The sequence below is a fragment of the Oncorhynchus mykiss genome, chromosome 32 (assembly GCF_013265735.2).
Source record: "Oncorhynchus mykiss isolate Arlee chromosome 32, USDA_OmykA_1.1, whole genome shotgun sequence".
Classification (NCBI taxonomy): domain Eukaryota; kingdom Metazoa; phylum Chordata; class Actinopteri; order Salmoniformes; family Salmonidae; genus Oncorhynchus; species Oncorhynchus mykiss.
The window spans coordinates 8422983-8447335 of NC_050572.1; the positions used below are offsets into that span (position 1 = coordinate 8422983).

At 45.6% G+C, this 24353-nt stretch overlaps 1 protein-coding gene across 11 annotated transcripts in view; it reads right to left on the bottom strand.

The window, feature by feature from the left end:
* Positions 1–2824: 2824 nt before the first annotated feature.
* LOC110487864 (alpha-tubulin N-acetyltransferase 1) overlaps positions 2825–24353 on the bottom strand; it is a 52192-nt gene continuing 30663 nt past the window's right edge. For 2 of the 11 annotated variants that reach the window (XM_036971676.1, XM_036971674.1), the window contains 6 exons: positions 23446–23491; positions 14200–14274; positions 9050–9269; positions 4749–4852; positions 4411–4483; positions 2825–3828 (listed from right to left, as the gene is read on the bottom strand). In XM_036971676.1, the coding sequence (XP_036827571.1) occupies positions 3432–3828; positions 4411–4483; positions 4749–4852; positions 9050–9269; positions 14200–14274; positions 23446–23491 (915 nt within the window). In that variant the 3' untranslated portion in view covers positions 2825–3431. Of the gene's footprint in view, positions 3829–4410; positions 4484–4748; positions 7906–9049; positions 9270–14199; positions 14275–19182; positions 19229–23445; positions 23492–24353 lie in introns of those variants that run through there. The other 9 variants (XM_036971677.1, XM_036971675.1, XM_036971679.1 and 6 more) reach the window with 8 other exon arrangements.

Sequence of the window (24353 nt, forward strand, 5' to 3'; positions counted from 1 at the left end):
GGCCATCTCACCGTAACTTTGTACCCAAGTAGGCCATCTCACCGTAACGTTGTACCCAAGTAGGCCATCTCACCGTAACGTTGTACCCAAGTAGGCCATCTCACCGTAACGTTGTACCCAAGTAGGCCATCTCACCGTAACGTTGTACCCAAGTAGGCCATCTCACCGTAACGTTGTACCCAAGTAGGCCATCTCACCGTAACGTTGTACCCAAGTAGGCCATCTCACCGTAACTTTGTACCCAAGTAGGCCATCTCACCGTAACATTGTACCCAAGTAGGCCATCTCACCGTAACTTTGTACCCAAGTAGGCCATCTCACCGTAACGTTGTACCCAAGTAGGGAATGCCCCATCAGGCCTTGGCAAACAAAACTCAGTGTTGGTTTGATGCTGTTCTTTATGACTGCAGTGTTCTGAACAGTATATGACAACAGACTCCATTTAATTGTGGGAAACCGAGAGAGACCCTTACACTTCATGCTACATTTGTAAATATTTTAAACAGAAATCTGAAGAGAATCCAACAGATAAACAAAGGATATATGATTTATTTCAAGTGTATCATTTGTTTGTACTGAACCTCATGTTAAATGTTGGTTGTCAGACTATTTTAAAGAAAAATAAATCCAGATTTTTGTACATAATGACAGTAGTCCTTGGACATTAAGCGTTGGTGCGGTTGTTCAGTGAGAACAATAACTTAACACGCTGTGTTCTATATGTTCTATGCCATGCTGTGTGACCCATTACAAATAGAACCTTTAGAATGAACCACGCTGTGTTCTATATGTTCTATGCCATGCTGTGTGACCCATTACAAATAGAACCTTTAGAATGAACCACGCTGTGTTCTACATGTTCTATACCATGCTGTGTGACCCATTACAAATAGAACCTTTAGAATGAACCACGCTGTGTTCTACATGTTCTATGCCATGCTGTGTGACCCATTACAAATAGAACCTTTAGAATGAACCACGCTGTGTTCTACATGTTCTATGCCAAGCTGTGTGACCCATTTACAAATAGAACCTTTAGAATGAACCACGCTGTGTTCTACATGTTCTATGCCATGCTGTGTGACCCATTACAAATAGAACCTTTAGAATGAACCACGCTGTGTTCTACATGTTCTATGCCAAGCTGTGTGACCCATTACAAATAGAACCTTTAGAATGAACCACGCTGTGTTCTACATGTTCTATGCCATGCTGTGTGACCCATTACAAATATAATCTTTAGAATGAACCACGCTGTGTTCTATGCCATGCTGTGTGACCCATTACAAATAGAATCTTTAGAATGAACCGCCCCATTCAAGCTGTGTGACCCATTACAAATAGAATCTTTAGAATGAACCGCCCCATTCAAGCTGTGTGACCCATTACAAATAGAATCTTTAGAATGAACCGCCCCATTCAAGCTGTGTGACCCGTTACAAATAGAATCTTTAGAATGAACCGCCCCATTCAAGTCAATGATGGCATAATGGGATGGAGGTTCCTAAGCCCTTTCTATAGATTATACTTATATGGTGTGACCCCCCCCTCTTAGCTTGTGGAAGTGTTGCCGGGATACCAAGCCTGTCTGTACAGTACGTGTCATGACAAGGGGAAAGAGCCAGATGGACGGGACGTGCTGTACGCATCATCATGGAACACGACTCCTAGACAAAAAAAACAAATAGCAAGAAAGCCTTGGAGTCAGTTTCGATGGTGATCGTGAGCAGTCTGTGTTGGTCTTTCTGTCTGGCTGGTTAATGATACAGTCATCGTGAGCATTCTGTGTTGGTCTTTCTGTCTGGCTGGTTAATGATACAGTCATCGTGAGCAGTCTGTGTTGGTCTTTCTGTCTGGCTGGTTAATGATACAGTCATCGTGAGCAGTCTGTGTTGGTCTTTCTGTCTGGCTGGTTAATGATACATGTTGACATACGCCGATTGTATAAAACATTAAGAACATCTGCTCTTTCCATGACAGCTTTCACCTGGATTCCCCTAGTCAGTCTATGATCCCTTATTGATGTCACTTTGTTAAATCCACTTTAAATCAGTGTAGATGAAGGGGAGGAGACGGGTTAAAGATGAAGGGGAGGAGACGGGTTAAAGGTGAAGGGGAGGAGACGGGTTAAAGATGAAGGGGAGGAGACGGGTTAAAGATGAAGGGGAGGAGACGGGTTAAAGACGGATGTTTAAGCCTTGAGACAATTGAGACATGGTTTGTGTCGTTCAGAGGGTGAAAGGGCAAGACAACTCAATATCAGGAAGGTGTTCTTAATGTTTTGTCCACACAGTGTACGTCTATCCCCTCTATCCCCTCTATCCATGAATTAGTAATAGCCATAATTCAAAACTTTCATTGGGTCGTACCATTCCAAAGCCGAGGAAAGGGAACTTTTAATTGGGTCGTACCATTCCAAAGCCGAGGAAAGGGAACTTTTAATTGGGTCGTACCATTCCAAAGCCGAGGAAAGGGAACTTTTAATTGGGTCGTACCATTCCAAAGCCGAGGAAAGGGAACTTTTAATTGGGTCGTACCATTCCAAAGCCGAGGAAAGGGAACTTTAATTGGATAAATCCAAGTAGTTCCTCCCTGTTTTTTCAAAATGTTCTTCCATTTGGTACCTAATGAACACAACCCTGCTTTGTACTGACATGTCTGAGGTTTTAGTGGTAGTACTGGACCCACCCAGCCAGTAAAGAGCGCTGCAGCTGGTTCAACAGACTATTATTGTGGAGGGGATTTGATTGATTCTGATTCATAATACATAACACAGGGCTAACTCATAATGCTATTCCATCAACATTAGGGACGAGTCCGTTTCTGTGATCGTCTGTGTAGCCAATTTATTTATAGAAAAAAAAAAACATTCATAGCATAGTACTTTCTCTTCAGATGTAAAAAAAAAAAAAAAACATTTGAATGAAATAGTTACAACAAAATTAATTAAAGTGCCATAAAATATGTCTGGTAAACTCAAGTCTAATGGAATTTCAAGCATGGCTCCATTGCCTTTGCAGATTTTAGGAGGTGTGTAAAACTTCGCCATTCACTGCCACATTCTGATCATTGTGCTGTAACCCCATCATGTTACACTCTCGCACGGTCTATGTACATCCCAAATGGCACCCTACGACCTTGGCTCTGGTAGAAAGTAGTGCACTAAAAAGGGTGCCATTTGGGACAGATACAACACTCAGTGATAAGAGACATCTGGCTGACTATTGCTGCGTACCGACCAAACCCCTCACTCATTCTGTCTTGTTATAAACATAGTACCACTAATTAGTGATCAGGAAAGAGGGATGAAGGGAAGTGGAGAATTGGATTTCTTCTCTTTTTATCTCTCTTTTCTCTTCATCTGTATGCATATGTGGCTTTCTTCTCTCATCTCTTTTCTCCCCAATCATCAGTCTGTTTGTCCATGTGCGTCACCAGGGTCTGGTGTTTCTATAGTCCTGCCTGGCCCACTGGGCTGTGTTACAGCAGCTCTCTCCCAGCATCCACGACCACCCTCCTGTCCCCATGTCCCTCTCAGGCTTTGATGGTCCCTTCTCAACCACCACCAGGGGCCCTCCTCCTACTCCCCAGGAGCTTCCTCCTCTACCTCGGTCCCGCTCAGGCTCCGATGGTCCCTTCTCAACCACCTCCAGAGGCCCACCTCCTTCTCCCCTACCCCTTCCTGGAAAGGGCTCTCCTGCTAACCCCTTCCGGAGCCCCTTCTCCAGCACCCTGGTCTCCGTCTCGGCCTGTCTGTCTGGTTCTCTGGTGGTCATCATGATGGTCTGGGAACGGAGCGGCTCCTTCCTGGATGGGGGCGGCTCCTTCCTGGATGGGAGAGACACGTGAGGTCCAAAATTATTGGGACAGTGACTTTGCACATTAATACACAACTGAATTTGTCCGAATAGTTTTGGTCCCCTAAAATAGGGGGACTATGTACAAAAAGTGGTGTAATTTCTAAACAGTTCACCCCGGTATGGATGAAAATACTATAAAATTGAAGCTGACAGTCTACACCTTAACCTCATAGTCATTGTATCATTTCAAATCAAAGTGCTGGAGTCCAGAGCCAAAACAACAAATGTGTCATTGTCCCCATACTTTTTGTAGCTCAGGCAGGGACCTGGTTGAAACGGAGGGATGAAGAGAGAAGAAGAGGCGATGAGTGTGATAGAGAAACAGAGAGAGTGAAGAAGGAAGATAAATAATTTGTGTGCCGCAGAGGGAGAACAAAGAAGAGGTCATTGTCAAAACACAGGTCTTCTGCCATTCTGTCATTTGTATCCGCCCACTATTCAATGCCTTTCCAATCCACTACATACATTTATGATGTACAGTCTGTGAGATGTATAACCTTCTAGTAGTGTTTCTATGTGAGGGTGAGTTAGGACTCCTTGGCTGTCAAACCTGTCTCTGTGTCCCAGTGGCTCTCTCTGTCCTCCTATGTCAGTCTCTCTGTCTCTCAACACTGGTCTCAAACCTGAGGAGACACACAGCACTAACAGGTCAGAGGTCAGAATGGACCACGCAGTACATCCATGGGCATGCTGTGTAATGTAGTTTGTCCCAAATGGCACCCTATTCCCTATGTAGTGCACTACTTTTAACCAGGGTCCCTAGGGCTCTGGTCAAAAGTAGTGCGCTATATCTGGAATAGGGTGCCTTTTGGGATATAACCCGTAGTTCTTAATGGCGTGTTCTTACGGTGTACTACACACGTCCCGTAGCCAATCAAATCTGATTACCTGGCAGTTTGAAGATGTTCGGCTGTGTCTCCAACAACTGCCCAAAGCCCCGGGTGTTGACGTGGCGGCTGTAGAGGTTGCCCCTGGCAACCAGGCCCTGTTGGCTACCACGGCGATGGGAGCAGGGAAGAGCAAGGGAATGTAAAAAAAAAAGAAAAGACCAGGGGTAGAGGAGAGAACAGGGCACAGAGAATGATGTGGGAGAAATGAGGTAGGGGAGAGAACAGGGCACAGAGAATGATGTGGGAGAAATGAGGTAGGGGAGAGAACAGGGCACAGAGAATGATGTGGGAGAAATGAGGTAGGGGAGAGAACAGGGCACAGAGAATGATGTGGGAGAAATGAGGTAGGGGAGAGAACAGGGCACAGAGAATGATGTGGGAGAAATGAGGTAGGGGAGAGAACAGGGCACAGAGAATGATGTGGGAGAAATGAGGTAGGGGAGAGAACAGGGCACAGAGAATGATGTGGGAGAAATGAGGTAGGGGAGAGAACAGGGCACAGAGAATGATGTGGGAGAAATGAGGTAGGGGAGAGAACAGGGCACAGAGAATGATGTGGGAGAAATGAGGTAGGGGAGAGAACAGGGCACAGAGAATGATGTGGGAGAAATGAGGTAGGGGAGAGAACAGGGCACAGAGAATGATGTGGGAGAAATGAGGTAGGGGAGAGAACAGGGCACAGAGAATGATGTGGGAGAAATGAGGTAGGGGAGAGAACAGGGCACAGAGAATGATGTGGGAGAAATGAGGTAGGGGAGAGAACAGGGCACAGAGAATGATGTGGGAGAAATGAGGTAGGGGAGAGAACAGGGCACAGAGAATGATGTGGGAGAAATGAGGTAGGGGAGAGAACAGGGCACAGAGAATGATGTGGGAGAAATGAGGTAGGGGAGAGAACAGGGCACAGAGAATGATGTGGGAGAAATGAGGTAGGGGAGAGAACAGGGCACAGAGAATGATGTGGGAGAAATGAGGTAGGGGAGAGAACAGGGCACAGAGAATGATGTGGGAGAAATGAGGTAGGGGAGAGAACAGGGCACAGAGAATGATGTGGGAGAAATGAGGTAGGGGAGAGAACAGGGCACAGAGAATGATGTGGGAGAAATGAGGTAGGGGAGAGAACAGGGCACAGAGAATGATGTGGGAGAAATGAGGTAGGGGAGAGAACAGGGCACAGAGAATGATGTGGGAGAAATGAGGTAGGGGAGAGAACAGGGCACAGAGAATGATGTGGGAGAAATGAGGTAGGGGAGAGAACAGGGCACAGAGAATGATGTGGGAGAAATGAGGTAGGGGAGAGAACAGGGCACAGAGAATGATGTGGGAGAAATGAGGTAGGGGAGAGAACAGGGCACAGAGAATGATGTGGGAGAAATGAGGTAGGGGAGAGAACAGGGCACAGAGAATGATGTGGGAGAAATGAGGTAGGGGAGAGAACAGGGCACAGAGAATGATGTGGGAGAAATGAGGTAGGGGAGAGAACAGGGCACAGAGAATGATGTGGGAGAAATGAGGTAGGGGAGAGAACAGGGCACAGAGAATGATGTGGGAGAAATGAGGTAGGGGAGAGAACAGGGCACAGAGAATGATGTGGGAGAAATGAGGTAGGGGAGAGAACAGGGCACAGAGAATGATGTGGGAGAAATGAGGTAGGGGAGAGAACAGGGCACAGAGAATGATGTGGGAGAAATGAGGTAGGGGAGAGAACAGGGCACAGAGAATGATGTGGGAGAAATGAAGTAGGGGAGAGAACAGGGCACAGAGAATGATGTGGGAGAAATGAGGTAGGGGAGAGAACAGGGCACAGAGAATGATGTGGGAGAAATGAGGTAGGGGAGAGAACAGGGCACAGAGAATGATGTGGGAGAAATGAGGTAGGGGAGAGAACAGGGCACAGAGAATGATGTGGGAGAAATGAGGTAGGGGAGAGAACAGGGCACAGAGAATGATGTGGGAGAAATGAGGTAGGGGAGAGAACAGGGCACAGAGAATGATGTGGGAGAAATGAGGTAGGGGAGAGAACAGGGCACAGAGAATGATGTGGGAGAAATGAGGTAGGGGAGAGAACAGGGCACAGAGAATGATGTGGGAGAAATGAGGTAGGGGAGCGAGACAGAAACAGGGTCAAGGAAAAATATAAAAAGAGAAGGAATTGTGTTTTGAATGGAAGAAGAAAAAAAAGCAACAGAATTCAACATAAGAAAAACACAAAATGAAAACATAATTAGCTAAAACAAAGGTATAAGGGAATGCTTGACAACTCATACATACAATAACAAAAAGGTCAATAACCACGTGATGTCAGAATAGATGCTTAGAGTCATGGGGGAGGAGTTAGTGGAACAAGTAGTGGCTGATAGAAAAAAACATGTTCTGGTCAATATCAAATTCTAGGTAATGTTTCTTATTGGCCACATGCTTTTCATGACAATGTGTCAAGTTTTATATATAAAAAAAAAAAAAGACTATTGTGAGAAAAATTGTAATTAATAAATAAACACGTTAACTGCTGTACAATGAATATGACTACGAAAGTCTTTGTGTTATTTTAGTAGCCTCATACATTGTTATTGAGAGTATTGAAGGTTGAAAGGTGAATTAGTGAAATACAAGCTCCAAAATGGCGGGACCAGGTTGAACAGAAAGAAATCTCACTTTTCTCATTTTGTTGGGAGATAAGTTTTAATAACTTCTTCTAGAAAACGTCAGGCGAAAAGGTACAGGCAGCATCATAAGTCCCTCAACGGGACGACCAACGCAACTGGGAAAGGTTGAACGACTTCTAACAGACATAGGGAGTCATATCCCTTCTGTTTCATAGTAAATGAATCATTTGAAATAATACTAAACTCCCTCAGGGGGCCATGACAGACAGATCGGTAGGTTGCATCCTGATCGTGTACACTTCCCGTCATGGATTTATCAATGGTGTAAACATCGTGGGGGGGGGGGGGGGGGGGGGTTCCACCGTTGTTAAATCCATGATGGGATGTGTGCAAGTACACACTTCAAGAGGAGGGTGGAGAATTGGGATGCAGACACAGGCTAGCTAACAGGCTAAAAACCACAGTCCTTCCTTTAAAAAAAGGCGCAAACTGTGGTGGGGGGAGTCAAAAGGTGGTCAATGGAAGCTGAGCTGCGATCGGTTAAGGGAACTGTCCTCATGTTAACGATGGAGGAGGAGGAGGCAGAGAGAGGAGGATGTGAGGAAGGAGGAGGATTAGATGATTGTATTTGTGAGAGTGGACAAATGAAATAAAAGGGGATGGTGAACACAATTGAGAGAACAAGAGAAAGACAGACAGAGAAACAGTGTTTAGAAAGACAGGCCAAAGAGAGAGAGCACTTCTGGTCACACAGGACAATTAGAGAAGAGAGAGAGAGAGAGAGAGAGAGAGAGCACGTCTGGTCACACAGGACAATTAGAGAAGAGAGAGAGCACTTCTGGTCACACAGGACAATTAGATAGGAGAGAGAGAGAGAGAGCACTTCTGGTCACACAGGACAATTAGAGAAGAGAGAGAGAGAGAGAGAGAGAGAGAGAGCACGTCTGGTCACACAGGACAATTAGAGAAGAGAGAGAGCACTTCTGGTCACACAGGACAATTAGATAGGAGAGAGAGAGAGAGAGAGAGAGAGCACTTCTGGTCACACAGGACAATTAGAGAGGAGAGAGAGAGAGCACTTCTGGTCACACAGGACAATTAGATAGGAGAGAGAGAGAGCGAGAGAGAGAGAGCACTTCTGGTCATGCAGGACAATTAGAGAAGAGAGAGAGAGAGAGCACTTCTGGTCACACAGGACAATTAGATAGGAGAGAGAGAGCGAGAGAGAGAGAGAGAGAGAGAGAGCACTTCTGGTCACACTGGACAATTAGATAGAAGAGAGAGAGAGAGAGAGAGAGCACTTCTGGTCACACTGGACAATTAGAGAGAAGAGATATACACACAGTGCCCTGAGGCTGGCTCTTTTGCATGGAACAATACTCTTAATGAGAGGAATGCTGTGTCCCACTGCCAAGCCTTCCAACCCTGGCAGAGACAGACAGGCCCTCAGCATAGAACACACTCTGCCATTCAGATATACTGCTGTAGCACCTCTCCCACAATCCTGGGTTCAGTTACATAGAGTTTTCAGTCAAGTAGTCGAAGTAGGGTTGCAAATTTCGTTCCCAAAAATTCCCACGTCGGATGATTCCCTCTGCTTCTTCCCTCCTGATTCCCATGAATCAGGAATCACTCCAACCTAGATTCCTGGAAAACCAGGACATTTCGGGACCTATTCTCGGGAATACCATACCTGGTGCGCTTTGCCCTGCAGTTGAGGCTGTTGATGAGTGGAGGGTGGGGGTTCGGGCCCCTGTTGGCCCCAGGGGCAGGTGCCGGGGCCAGGGCCGGATCGGGACGCTGGCGGCCCCTGCTTGGGGAGCACGGGGAGGATACCGACAATGGGGGAGAGAGGGGAGGAGCCGCGTGGCGACACAAAGGCCAGGGAAGAGCCCTCTGCTCCTCTCGCACAGCTGTAGACAAAACCACAAGGGAGAGGGGGAGACAATACCACGAGGGAGAGGGGGAGACAATACCATGAGGGGGAGACAATACAATGAGGGGGAGACAATACCACGAGGGAGAGACAATGCCACGAGGGACAGTGGGAGACAATACCACGAGGGAGAGACAATACCACGAGGGAGAGGGGGAAACAATACCACGAGGGAGACAATACCACGAGGGAGAGGGGGAGACAATACCACGAGGGAGAGGGGGAGACAATAACACGAGGGAGAGGGGGAGACAATACCACGAGGGAGAGGGGGAGACAATACGACGAGGGAGAGACAATACCACGAGGGAGACAATACCATGAGGGAGAGGGGGAGACAATACCATGAGGGAGAGGGGGAGACAATACCACGAGGGAGAGACAATACCACGAGGGAGACAATACCATGAGGGAGAGGGGGAGACAATACCATGAGGGAGAGGGGGAGACAATACCATGAGGGAGAGGGGGAGACAATACCACGAGGGCGAGACAATACCACGAGGGAGAGGGGGAGACAATACCACGAGGGAGAGGGGGAGACAATATGACGAGGGAGAGACAATACCACGAGGGAGACAATACCATGAGGGAGAGGGGGAGACAATACCACGAGGGGGAGACAATACGACGAGGGAGAGACAATACCACGAGGGAGACAATACCATGAGGGAGAGGGGGAGACAATACCACGAGGGAGAGACAATACCACGAGGGAGACAATACCATGAGGGAGAGGGGGAGACAATACCACGAGGGAGAGGGGGAGACAATACCACGAGGGAGAGGGGGAGACAATAACACGAGGGAGAGGGGGAGACAATACCACGAGGGAGAGGGGGAGACACAGTGATGACTGTCAAACAGAGTACCACTGCTACTACATTATTCAGAATCTAACACAAACTGATCTCTGTACAGTGCATCATCACTAGGCTGACTAGTGTCTCTGACAGACATTCATAAACAGCAAGATTTGATTAAGGCTTCGTGAATTTCACTGCTCCACTCATAAACAATGGTTATATAAACTCTATCCAACTATGGTGACATTTTACTGAGGCCAGAAGACGAACCAACCAACTGCACAGAGACACTATGAAATGTGACTGGACAGAGAGGTTCTACAGTACATTTTACTGAGGCCAGAAGACGATCCAACCAACTGCACAGAGACACTATGAAATGTGACTGGACAGAGAGGTTCTACAGTACATTTTACTGAGGCCAGAAGACGAACCAACCAACTGCACAAGAGACACTATGAAATGTGACTGGACAGAGAGGTTCTACAGTACATTTTACTGAGGCCAGAAGACGAACCAACCAACTGCACAGAGACACTATGAAATGTGACTGGACAGAGAGGTTCTACAGTACATTTTACTGAGGCCAGAAGACGATCCAACCAACTGCACAGAGACACTATGAAATGTGACTGGACAGAGAGGTTCTACAGTACATTTTACTGAGGCCAGAAGACGAACCAACCAACTGCACAGAGACACTGTGAAATGTGACTGGACAGAGAGGTTCTACAGTACATTTTACTGAGGCCAGAAGACGATCCAACCAACTGCACAGAGACACTATGAAATGTGACTGGACAGAGAGGTTCTACAGTACATTTTACTGAGGCCAGAAGACGAACCAACCAACTGCACAGAGACACTGTGAAATGTGACTGGACAGAGAGGTTCTACAGTACATTTTACTGAGGCCAGAAGACGAACCAACCAACTGCACAGAGACACTATGAAATGTGACTGGACAGAGAGGTTCTACAGTACATTTTACTGAGGCCAGAAGACGAACCAACCAACTGCACAGAGACACTATGAAATGTGACTGGACAGAGAGGTTCTACAGTACATTTTACTGAGGCCAGAAGACGAACCAACCAACTGCACAGAGACACTATGAAATGTGACTGGACAGAGAGGTTCTACAGTACATTTTACTGAGGCCAGAAGACGAACCAACCAACTGCACAGAGACACTATGAAATGTGACTGGACAGAGAGGTTCTACAGTACATTTTACTGAGGCCAGAAGACGATCCAACCAACTGCACAGAGACACTATGAAATGTGACTGGACAGAGAGGTTCTACAGTACATTTTACTGAGGCCAGAAGACGAACCAACCAACTGCACAGAGACACTATGAAATGTGACTGGACAGAGAGGTTCTACAGTACATTTTACTGAGGCCAGAAGACGAACCAACCAACTGCACAGAGACACTATGAAATGTGACTGGACAGAGAGGTTCTACAGTACATTTTACTGAGGCCAGAAGACGAACCAACCAACTGCACAGAGACACTATGAAATGTGACTGGACAGAGAGGTTCTACAGTACATTTTACTGAGGCCAGAAGACGATCCAACCAACTGCACAGAGACACTATGAAATGTGACTGGACAGAGAGGTTCTACAGTACATTTTACTGAGGCCAGAAGACGATCCAACCAACTGCACAGAGACACTATGAAATGTGACTGGACAGAGAGGTTCTACAGTACATTTTACTGAGGCCAGAAGACGAACCAACCAACTGCACAGAGACACTATGAAATGTGACTGGACAGAGAGGTTCTACAGTACATTTTACTGAGGCCAGAAGACGATCCAACCAACTGCACAGAGACACTGTGAAATGTGACTGGACAGAGAGGTTCTACAGTACATTTTACTGAGGCCAGAAGACGAACCAACCAACTGCACAGAGACACTATGAAATGTGACTGGACAGAGAGGTTCTACAGTACATTTTACCATGAGTGTCGGCGGTATATCCTAATGTTTACAAAGCTGTTATCAATGCTTACCCTGGTGAATGGCTCAGTGGCTTTCAAACCTAAACTGACCTAACCAGGCAGAATAGATGCCACACAGATGCCAACCGCCCTACAGCACTGTGTTTACAATGGGTGCAATGAAGTGGGAAACATCTCTACAAGTAATGATGTTTACTCCAGAGAAAATAATATGAATCTTCATCGAGCTGTCATACGATGTCACGACTGTGTATTTTAGTACAACGTAAATTGTGTCACGCTGCTACACTATATATACAAAAGTATGTGGACACCCCCTTCAAATTAGTGGCTATTTCAGCCATACCCGTTTGCTGACAGGTGTATAAAAATCGAAGCACACAGCCATGCAATCTCCATAGACAAACATTGGCAGTAGAATGGTCTTACTGAAGAGCTCAGTGACTTTCAACGTGTCAACGTGTCACCGTCAACGTGTCACCGTCAACGTGTCAACGCGTCACCGTGTCAACGTGTCACCGTCAACGCGTCACCGTGTCAACGGCAACATGTCAACGTGTCAACGCGTCACCGTGTCACCGTCAACGCGTCACCGTGTCAACGCGTCACCGGCAACATGTCAACGTGTCACTGTGTCAATGTGTCAACGTGTCACCGTCAACGTGTCACCGTGTCACCGTGTCAACGTGTCACCGTCAACATGTCACCGTCAACGTGTCACCGTCAATGTGTCACCGTCAGCGTGTCACCGTCAACGTGTCAACGTGTCACCGTGTCAACGTGTCACCGTCAACGTGTCACCGTCAGCGTGTCACCGTCAGCGTGTCACCGTCAACATGTCAACGTGTCATCGTGTCACCGTCAACGTGTCACCGTCAATGTGTCACCGTCAACGTGTCACCGTCAATGTGTCACCGTCAACGTGTCACCGTCAACATGTCAACGTGTCATCGTGTCACCGTCAACATGTCACCGTCAACGTGTCACCGTCAATGTGTCACCGTCAATGTGTCACCGTCAACGTGTCAACGTCAACGTGTCATCGTGTCACCGTCAACGTGGCGTAGCGCATAAAAATAATCAGTCCTCAGTTGTAACAATCACTACCGAATTCCAAACACCCTCTGGAAACAATGTCATGAAATGGGTTTCCATGGCCGAGCACATAAGATCACCACCGTCATTGGACTTTGGAGCAGTGGAAACTCGTTCTCTGGATTGATGAATCCCGCTACACCATCTGGCAGTCCGACGGACGAATCTGGGTTTGGTGGACGCCAGGAGAACATTACCTGCCCGAATGCACAGTACCAACTGTAAAGTTTGGTGGAGGAGGAAAATTGGTGTGGGGCTGTTTTCATGGTTCAGGCTAGGCCCCTTAGTTCCAGTGAAGGGAAATTTCAACAAAAGCATTACATTTGAGATGATTCTGTGCTTCCAACTTTGTGGCAACATTTTTGGTAGGGGAAGGTCCTTTCCTGTTTCAGCATGACAATGCCCCCATGCACAAAGTGAGGTCCATACAGAAATGGTTTGTCGAGATTGGTGTGGAAGAACTTGACTACCTGCACAGAGCCCTGATCTCAACCCCATCGAACAACTTTGGGATGAATTGGAACACCGACTACAAGCCAGGCCTAATTGCCCAACATCAGTGCCCAACCTCACTAATGCTCTTGTGGCTGAATGGAAGCAAGTCCCCGCAGCGATGTTCCAACATCTAGTGGAAAGCCTTTCAAGAAGACTGGAGGCTGTTATAGCAGCAATGTTCCAACATCTAGTGAAAAGCCTTCCCAGAAGCCTGGAGGCTGTTATAGCAGCAAAGGGTGGACCAACTCCATATTAATGCCCATAATTTTAGAATGAGATGTTTGACGAGCAGGTGTCCACATACTTTTGGTCATGTAGTGTATGTTCCAGCTACAGTTTACTATGTACTGTACATGGGCTGGATTCCTGTTTTTTTTCTGGTTTCCTGGACACAGGTTATGCCTAGTCCTGGACTAAGAAGAATCTCAATGACATGGGTTTTAATCCAGGACTAGCCTTAATCTGGGTCTGGGAAACTGGCCCATTAGGGTTTAGCCTGTATGTGTTCCTGTCCATAGGTCAATGGTGTCTCACCTTCTCTCTCCGTTAGTGAGTAGGGCTTGATCTCTCCGTCCGGCTTTTTGGGGGGAACCTTTCTCAACTGGGCCGCTGTTGAAGAATACAGTCAGCAATGGGGAAAACATTATGGCAACATTATGGCAACCTTATGGCAACATTATGGCAACCTTATGGCAACCTTATGGCAACCTTATGGCAACCCTGGGTACAAAGTGAGTAGACCTAAACATGCCGTCTTACCTTCATATAAACAAGCATCCTACTGGACTATACCTAAACTCAGCAAAAAAAGAAACGTCCTCTCATTGTCAACTGTGTTCATTTTCAGCACACTTAACATGTGTAAATATTTGTGTGAACATAACAAGATTCAACAACTGAAACATAAACTGAACAAGTTCCACAGACATGTGACTAACAGAAATGGAATAATGTTTCCCTGAACAAAGGGGGGGTAAAAATCAAAAGTAACAGTCAGTATCTGGTGTGGCCACCAGCTGCATTAAGTACTGCAGTGCATCTCCTCCTCATGGACTGCACCAGATTGACCAGTTCTTGCTGTGAGATGTTACCCCACTCTTCCACCAAGGCACCTGCAAGTTCCTGGACATTTCTGGGGGGGGAATGGCCCTAGCCCTCACCCTCCGATCCAACAGGTCCCAGACGTGCAATGACAACTAGCTCAGTCCGATGATGCTGTGACACACCGCCCTAGACCATGACGGACCCTCCACCTCCAAATCGATCCAGAGTACAGGCCTTGGTGTAACGCTCATTCCTTCGACGATAAACACGAATCTGACCATCACCCCTGGTGAGACAAAACTGCGACTCGTTAGGCAAGAGCACTTTCTGCCAGTCCTGTCTGGTCCAGCAACGGTGGGTTTGTGCCCATAGGCGACGTTATTGCCGGTGATGTCTGGTGAGGGCCTGCCTTACAACAGGCCTACAGGCCCTCAGTCCAGCCTCTCTCAGCCTATTGCGGACAGTCTGAACACTGATGGAGGGCTTGTGCGTTCCTGGTGTAACTCGGGGCAGTTGTTGTTGCCATCCTGTACCTGGTGTGATGTTCAGATGTACCGATCCTGTGCAGATGTTGCTACATGTGGTCTGCCACTGCGAGGACGATCAGCTGTCCATCCTGTCTCCCTGTAGCACTGTCTTTAGGCGTCTCACAGTACAGGCATTGCAATTCATTGCACTGGCCACATCTGCATGCTTCATGCCTCCTTGCAGCATGCCTAAGGCACGTTCACGCAGATGAGCACGGACCCTGGGCATCTTCCTTTCAGTGTTTTTCAGAGTCAGTAGAAAAGCCTCTTTAGTGTCCAAAGTTTTCATAACTGTGACCTTAATTGCCTAGCGTCTGTAAGCTGTTAGTGTCTTGACAACCGTTCCACAGGTGCATGTTCATTAGTTGTTTATGGTTTATTGAACAAACATGGGAAACAGTGTTTAAATCCTTTACAATGAAGATATGTGAAGTTATTTTGATTTTTAATTATCTTTGAAAGACAGGGTCCTGAAAAAGGGACGTTTCTTTTTTTGCTGAGTTTACTATAATCCTGAGCAAATGTTTTTGTCCAAGAGCATTATGGTGGGCATTTTGATGAGACATTGAATTATAGTGGGTAGAGCCATATATACACAGGTAGGTAGAGCCATATACACACAGGTAGGTAGAGACAGATACACACAGGTAGGTAGAGCCATATACACACAGGTAGGTAGAGACATATACACACAGGTAGGTAGAGACATATACACACACACACACAGGTAGGTAGAGCCATATACACACACACACACAGGTAGGTAGAGCCATATATGCACACATGTAGGTAGAGCCATACACACACACACACACACACACACACAGGTAGGTAGAGCCATATACACACACAGGTAGGTAGAGCCATATACACACACAGGTAGGTAGAGCCATATATACACACACACACACACACACACACACACAGGTAGGTAGAGCCATATACACACACACACACAGGTAGGTAGAGCCATATACACACACAGGTAGGTAGAGCCATATCCACACACACAGGTAGGTAGAGCCATATATACACACACACACACACACACAGGTAGGTAGAGCCATATACACACACAGGTAGGTAGAGCCATATACACACACAGGTAGGTAGAGCCATATATACACACACACACACACACACACAGGTAGGTAGAGCCATATACACACACACACAGGTAGGTAGAGCCATATACACACACAGGTAGGTAGAGCCATATACACACACAGGTAGGTAGAGCCATATACACACACAGGTAGGTAGAGCCATATACACACACACAGGTAGGTAGAGCCATATACACACACAGGTAGGTAGAGCCATATACACACACAGGTAGGTAGAGCCATATATACACACACACACACACACACACACACACACAGGTAGGTAGAGCCATATACACACACACACACAGGTAGGTAGAGCCATATACACACACACACAGGTAGGTAGAGCCATATACACACACACACAGGTAGGTAGAGCCATATACACACACAGGAAGAGCCATATCCACACACACAGGTAGGTAGAGCCATATACACACACAGGTAGGTAGAGCCATATACACACACAGGAAGAGCCATAAATACAAACAGGAAGAGCCATAAATACAAACATATCTCTACTAGTCTCATATGTGTGTATATGGCTCTGGTAGTGGGTGGGACTACAAACAGGTCTATTACTATCAGTGGTGTGGGGAAGGCAGCCAGGGACATTGTTAGGGGCAGTGTATCTGATATCAGGGTAACCATAGCAGCCTGGTACCTGGGAGGCTAGCTCCAATATATGATCATATATCTACAGTATATTGTAGATTGTGTCATATATTGGACCCAGCATGGGAGAGAAGCAGGGTAGTGATACACGACAGAAAACAAAGAGAGAGAGAGAGAGAGAGAGAAAGAGAGAGAGAGAGAGAGAGAGAGAGAGAGAGAGAGAGAGAGAGAGGAAGAGAGGAAGAGAAAGGAGAGAGAGAGAGAGAGAGAGAGAGAGAGAGAGAGAGAGAGAGAGAGAGAGAGAGAGAGGTAGAAAGAGAGAGAGAGAGAGAAAGAGAGGTAGAAAGAGAGAGAGAAAGAGAGGTAGAAAGAGAGAGAGAGAGAGAGAGGTAGAAAGAGAGAGAGAGAGAGAGAGAGGTAGAAATAGAGAGAGAAAGAGGTAGAAAGAGAGAGAGAGAGAGGTAGAAAGAGAGAGAGAGAGAGAGAGGGAGAGAGAGGTAGAAAGAGAGAGAGAGAGAAAGAGAGGTAGAAAGAGAGAGAGAAAGAGAGGTAGAAAGAGAGAGAGAGAGAGAGGTAGAAAGAGAGAGAGAGAGAGAGAGAGAGGTAGAAATAGAGAGAGAAAGAGGTAGAAAGAGAGAGAGAGAGAGAGGTAGAAAGAGAGAGAGAGGTAGAAAGAGAGAGAAAGAGGTAGAAAGAGAGAGAGAAAGAGAGGTAGAAAGAGAGAGAGAGGTAGAAAGAGAGAGAAAGAGGTAGAAAGAGAGAGAGAAAGAGAGGTAGAAAGAGAGAGAGAGGTAGAAAGAGAGAGAAAGAGGTAGAAATAGAGAGAGAAAGAGAGGTAGAAAGAGAGAGAGAGGTAGAAAGAGAGAGAAAGAGGTAGAAAGAGAGAGAGAGGTAGAAAGAGAGAGAGAGAGAGAGGTAGAAAGAGAGAGAGAGAGAGGTAGAAAGAGAGAGAGAGGTAGAAAGAGAGAGAAAGAGGTAGAAAGAGAGAGAAAGAGAGGTAGAAAGAGAGAGAGAGGTAGAAAGAGAGAGAAAGAGGTAGAAAGAGAGAGAAAGAGAGGTAGAAAGAGAGAGAGAGGTAGAAAGAGAGAGAAAGAGGTAGAAAGAGAGAGAGAGGTAGAAAGAGAGAGAAAGAGGTAGAAAGAGAGAGAGAGAGAGAGGTAGAGAGAGAGAGAGGTAGAAAGAGAGAGAGAGAGGTAGAAAGAGAGAGAGAGGTAGAAAGAGAGAGAAAGAGGTAGAAAGAGAGAGAGAGGTAGAAAGAGAGAGAAAGAGGTAGAAAGAGAGAGAGAGAGAGAGGTAGAAAGAGAGAGAAAGTCGTAGAAAGAGAGAGAGAAAGAGAGGTAGAAAGAGAGAGAGAGGTAGAAAGAGAGAGAAAGAGGTAGAAAGAGAGAGAGAAAGAGAGGTAGAAAGAGAGAGAGAGGTAGAAAGAGAGAGAAAGAGGTAGAAAGAGAGAGAGAAAGAGAGGTAGAAAGAGAGAGAAAGAGGTAGAAAGAGAGAGAGAAAGAGAGGTAGAAAGAGAGAGAGAAAGAGAGGTAGAAAGAGAGAGAGAGAGAGGTAGAAAGAGAGAGAGAGAGAGGTAGAAAGAGAGAGAGAGAGAGGTAGAAAGAGAGAGAGAGGTAGAAAGAGAGAGAGAGAGGTAGAAAGAGAGAGAAAGAGGTAGAAAGAGAGAGAAAGAGGTAGAAAGAGAGAGAGAAAGAGAGGTAGAAAGAGAGAGAGAAAGAGGTAGAAAGAGAGAGAGAAAGAGAGGTAGAAAGAGAGAGAAAGAGGTAGAAAGAGAGAGAGAAAGAGAGGTAGAAAGAGAGAGAGAGAGGTAGAAAGAGAGAGAGAGAGAGGTAGAAAGAGAGAGAGAGAGAGGTAGAAAGAGAGAGAGAGAGAGGTAGAAAGAGAGAGAGAGAGGTAGAAAGAGAGAGAGAGAGAGGTAGAAAGAGAGAGAGAGAGAGGTAGAAAGAGAGAGAGAGAGAGAGAGAGAGAGAGAGAGAGAGAGAGAGAAAGAGCAAAAGAGAGAGAAAGAGAGGTAGAAAGAGAGAGAGAGAGAGGAAAGAGAGGTAGAAAGAGAGAGAGAGAGGGGAAAGAGAGGTAGAAAGAGAGAGAGGACAAGAGAGAGACAGGAGAAACAGGGGCCCTGAGATCAACAAAGGGACAGAGCAGCTAAAGGAGAACATAAAGAGGAAGTGGATGCGAGAAAGGAGGAGAAGAAGAAAAGAAAGAGATTGAGAGTTCCTTACAAAAAGCCATACATTCCCTGATCCGTCGGAGGAGAGGGAGTCGAGCCTGTGAAAGTTTGGTGAAACAAAAGCCGCGTTTGGAAACCGGAATAACAGAAAATTTAATTGGGAAATAGTGTCACAGAACAGCCCTTTCCAGGGATAGTGACTCTCCAAAAAAATGTACATTGTCCTGGAGGAGGGTGCAAATGGGGAATTGGGACGTTTTTGTTGTTGTAGCCTACTCGTGTTCATTTAATGAAAATATTACAATATAGTATAACAATATCCCAGAAAAAAGTGTTTTTCCAGCTCCTCATACTATGGAGTTCAGATCGACATGCTTCTGGGGACTGAAATACGAAATGTCTGCTACATGCTTGTATTGGCAATGTACATAAAGACAGTATTATCAAATCATAAACACGCTGCTACAGGTTTGGGTCTGGTATGAAACCTTTGAGTGGTTTAAGACCAAATACATACATTGACAGGATTATGTCAAATCTCTCTATCTACAGTGCCTTCGGAAAGTATTCAGACCCATGGACTTAAAATTGATTTGTTTTTTAAATAATAAAATCCTTAATCTACACACACAATCCTATAATGACAAAGCAAAAACAAGTTAAGAAATGTTTGCAAATTTATACAAATAAAAATTATATCACATTTACATAATTATTCAGACCCCTTTACTCAGTACTTTGTTGAAGCACCTTTGGCAGCGAGTACGGCCTCGAGTCTTCTTGGGTATGACACTGCAAGCTTGGCACACCTGCATTGGAGGAGTTTCTTCTCTGCAGATCCTCACAAGTTCTGTCAGGTTGGATGGGGAGCGTTGCTGCACAGCTATTATCAGGTCTCTCCAGAGATGTTCGGTCGGGTTCAATCCGGACTCTGGCTGGGCCATTCAAGGACATTCAAAGACTTCTCCCGAAGCCACTCCTGCATTGTCTTGGCTGTGTGCTTAGGGTCGTTGTCCTGTTGGAAGGTGAACTTTTGCCCCAGTCTGAGGTCCTGAGCGCTCTGGAGCAGGTTTTCATCAAGGATCTCTCTGTACTTTGCTCCGTTCATCTTTCCCTCGATCCTGACTAGTCTTCTATCCCCTGCCACTGAAAAACATCCCCACAGCATGATGCTGACACCACCACCATGCTTCACCGTAGGGATGGTGCCAGGTTTCCTCCAGATGTGAAACTTGGTACTCAGGCCAATGTTTTCAATCTTGGTTTCATCAGACCAGATAATCTTGTTTCTCATGCTCTGAGAGTCTTTAGGTGCCATTTGGCAAACTCCAAGTGGGCTGTCATGTGTGGCTTCTGTCTGGCCACTTTACCATAAAGGCCTGATTGGTGGAGTGCTGCAGAGATGGTTGTCCTTCTGGAAGGTTATCCCACCTCCACAGAGGAACTCTGGAGCTTTGTCAGAGTGACCATCGGGTTCTTGGTCACCTTCCTGACCAAGGCCCTTCTACCCTGATTGTTCAGTTTGGCTGGGCGGCCAGCTCTAGGAAGAGTATTGGTGGCTTCCATTTAAGAACGATGGAGTCCACTGTGTTCTTGAGGACCTTCAATGCTGTTGAAATATTTTGGTACCCTTCCCCAGATATGTGCCTTGACAAAATCCTGTCTCATAGCTCTACGGACAATTCCTTCAACCTCGTGGTATGGTTTTTGCTCTGACATGCACTGTCAACTATGGGACCTTTATATAGACAGGTGTGTGCCTTTCCAAATCATGTCCAATCAAGTTGTAGAAACATCTCAAGGATGATCAATGGAAAACAGGATGCACCTGAGCACAATTTCGAGTCTCATAGCAAAAGGATCTGAACACTTACGTAAATAAGATATGTCTGTTTTTTATATTTTGATACATTTGCACAAAAAAAATCCCCAAAACAGTTTTTGCTTTGTTATTATGGGGTATTGAGGATAAAAAATAAAAAAAAAACATTTAATCAATTTTAGAATAAGGCGGTAATGTAACAAAATGTGGAATAAGTCAATGGGTCTGAATACTTTGCGGAGGCCCTGTATCTACCCATCTTTCTATCTACAGAAAGTATTCACACCCCTTGACTTGTTCCACATTTTGTTGTGTTACAGCCTGAATTTAAAAATGGATTCAATATTATTATTTTTTCACACCCATCTACACAGAATACCCCATAATGAAAAAGTGAAAACATTGTAGGTTTCCAAACTTTTGACTGGTACTGTGAGTATTCACACCTCTTTGCTATGACACTCCAAATTGAGCTCAGGTGCATCCAATTTCCTTTCGCCATCCTTGAGATGTCATTACAACTTGATTGGGGTCCACCTGTGGTAAATTCCATTGCTTGGGCATGATTTAGAAAGAAACACACCTGTCTATATAAGGTCCCACAGTTGACAGTGCATGTTAGAGCAGAAACTATACCATAAGATCTCAGATATAGAATTGTGATGAGGCATATATCTGGGGAAGGGTATAAAACAATTCTGTGTATGTTTCCAAGATCACAGTGGTCTCCATTATTGGGAGAGCTGGCCGTGCGACCAAACTGAGCAACTGAGCAAGAAGGACCTTGGTCAGGGAGGTGACCAATAACCATTTGACCACTCTGACAGAACTACAGAGTTCCTTGGCTGAGATGGTAGAACCTGCCTTGAAGGACACAGTCTCTACAGCACTTCACCAATAAGGACTTTATGGGCGAGTGGCCAGACTGAAGGCACTCCTGAGAAAAAGACACGACAGCACACCTGCAGTTTGCAAAAAGTAATTTGAAAATATTCTGTGGCCTGATGAGACAAACATTTAACTCTTTGGCCTGATTGCAAAGTGCTATGTCTGGAGAAAACCGGGCACAGCTCATCACCTGTCTAACACCATCCCTACCGTGAAGCATGGTGGTGGTGGCAGCATCATGCTATGGGGAAGCTTTTCAGTGCCAGGGACTGGGAGACTGGTAAGGATAGAGGGAACAATGAATGGAGCCTAATACAGGCAAATCCTTCACGAGAACCTGCTTCAGAGTTCAAACAACCTTAAATTGGGTCAAAGCAATGCTGGAATGGCTTCAGAACAGCCAAAACCCAGACTTGAATACCATTGAAAATATATGGAAAGACTTGAAGATTGCTGTTCACCACCACTCCCCATCTAATTTTAACAGAGCTTGAGAAAATATGCAAGGAAGAATGGCAGAAAATCCTCAAATCCAGATGTCCAAAGTGGTTACAGACATACCCAAGACGACGCAAAGCTGAAATCGCTGCCAAATGTGCTTCTACAAAGTATTGACTCAGGGGTATGAACACTTATGTAAATTAGATATTTAATTTTCAATACATTTGCAAACATTTCTAAAAACCTGTTTCACCTGTCATTATGGGGTAGTTATGTAGATGGGAGAAGAACAAAAAATATTTAATACATTTTGAATTCAGGCTGTAAAAAGTCAAGGGGGTATAAAGGCCTCTGCAAGCTTCAGTTCGGCTGGCCCCTATCGAAACTCGGCTTGATGAACCGAACGAGTGTGCTCGCATTCTCCATTAAAAGACCTTCGCTTGAAAAACAAGGAAAAAAAACAGTAATATACTGTTTGTCCATTTTGAGACTACATAGCTAGACGTCACTTCCTCAAAAAAGTCAGAAATCTGTTTTTGCAGAGGAGATATTAGGTGTGTAATTTTACATTAACTAAGATGTTTGGTGCAGTGTTTCTCAATGAAACAATGTGCATGAAAACGAGTCGTCTCTCGTTGAATGACAACAAAGACTTTATTGAAGAATCCCTACTGTTGACCAATCACCAACGAAGGGGCGTAGACTTCGGCTTGCCTCCAGAAAATGTTTTGCGTGCGCGAACACCCGAAAAAAAAAGTTCAAAAATCGTCATAAAATGGCATCATAATACATGCAAACTCTTCTGAACTGTTTTGGAAGAATCCGGAAGCCATAAGTCAGCTGAAAACACTCGGGTGTCTGTTTTAATGGGAACAGAGAGAGGCAGCCTACTACACATTAGACGTGCCACTAGAAGGCACCTGTGAGGGTGTGGATGCCGACGCTAGTCCAAACCATACTCCTATTACCACACCACCACAGGCATGAAGAGACAACTGTTTGTGCGGCCAAATGGCACTCTATTTCCTATTTAGTGCACAGGGCTCTAGTATAAAGTAGTGCACTGTATAGGGAAATGAGAACCATTTGGTACACAGGCAGTTACACAACACTATTCATCCAAAACAACACAGATAGAATTGAGATATATAGGCAGAATATTACCTGATTTTTTGGCGAAGAAACCGTCAAACACCACAAAGTTATTGACCTAGAAAGAGAGAGGGAGGGGGGTCAGAAGAGAGAGAGAGAGAGAGAGAGAGAGAGAGGGAGGTACAGGGAGGTAGAGAGAGAGAGAGAGAGAGAGAGAGAGAGAGAGAGAGAGAGGGAGGTACAGGGAGGTAGAGAGAGAGAGAGAGAGAGAGAGACAGAGAGAGAGACAGAGAGACAGAGAGAGAGAGAGAGAGAGAGAGAGAGAGAGAGAGAGAGAGAGAGACTGATGACATGAAGGAAGATCAATAAATCACCAGGTAGATGATAGATACATGACATCCAGGTAATGTATTTAGTCTGTTTAACATAATCATTAACCATAGGGCCATCATGATGAGTAAGGCTTTGGAGGTTATTAACAGAATCGTTAACCATAGGGCCAGCATGATGAGTAAGGCTTTGGAGGTTATTAACAGAATCGTTAACCATAGGGCCAGCATGATGAGTAAGGCTTTGGAGGTTATTAACAGAATCATTAACCATAGGGCCAGCATAATGACTGTATCCCAGTTTGATGGCTGACTGTATCCCAGTTTGATGGCTGACTGTATCCCAGTTTGATGGCTGACTGTATCCCAGTTTGATGGCTGACTGTATCCCAGTTTGATGGCTGACTGTATCCCAGTTTGATGGCTGACTGTATCCCAGTTTGATGGCTGACTGTATCTCAGCTTGGCGGCTGACTGTATCTCAGCTTGGCGGCTGACTGTATCCCAGTTTGACGGCTGACTGTATCCCAGTTTGATATGCCCAGGGGACTAATGGAAATCTACATGTACTTTTATCTAATAGTACCATCCTGCCTGCGTCATATCCATATCAAATCATATCTTAATTGCACCAGTCATGCTTTCTATATT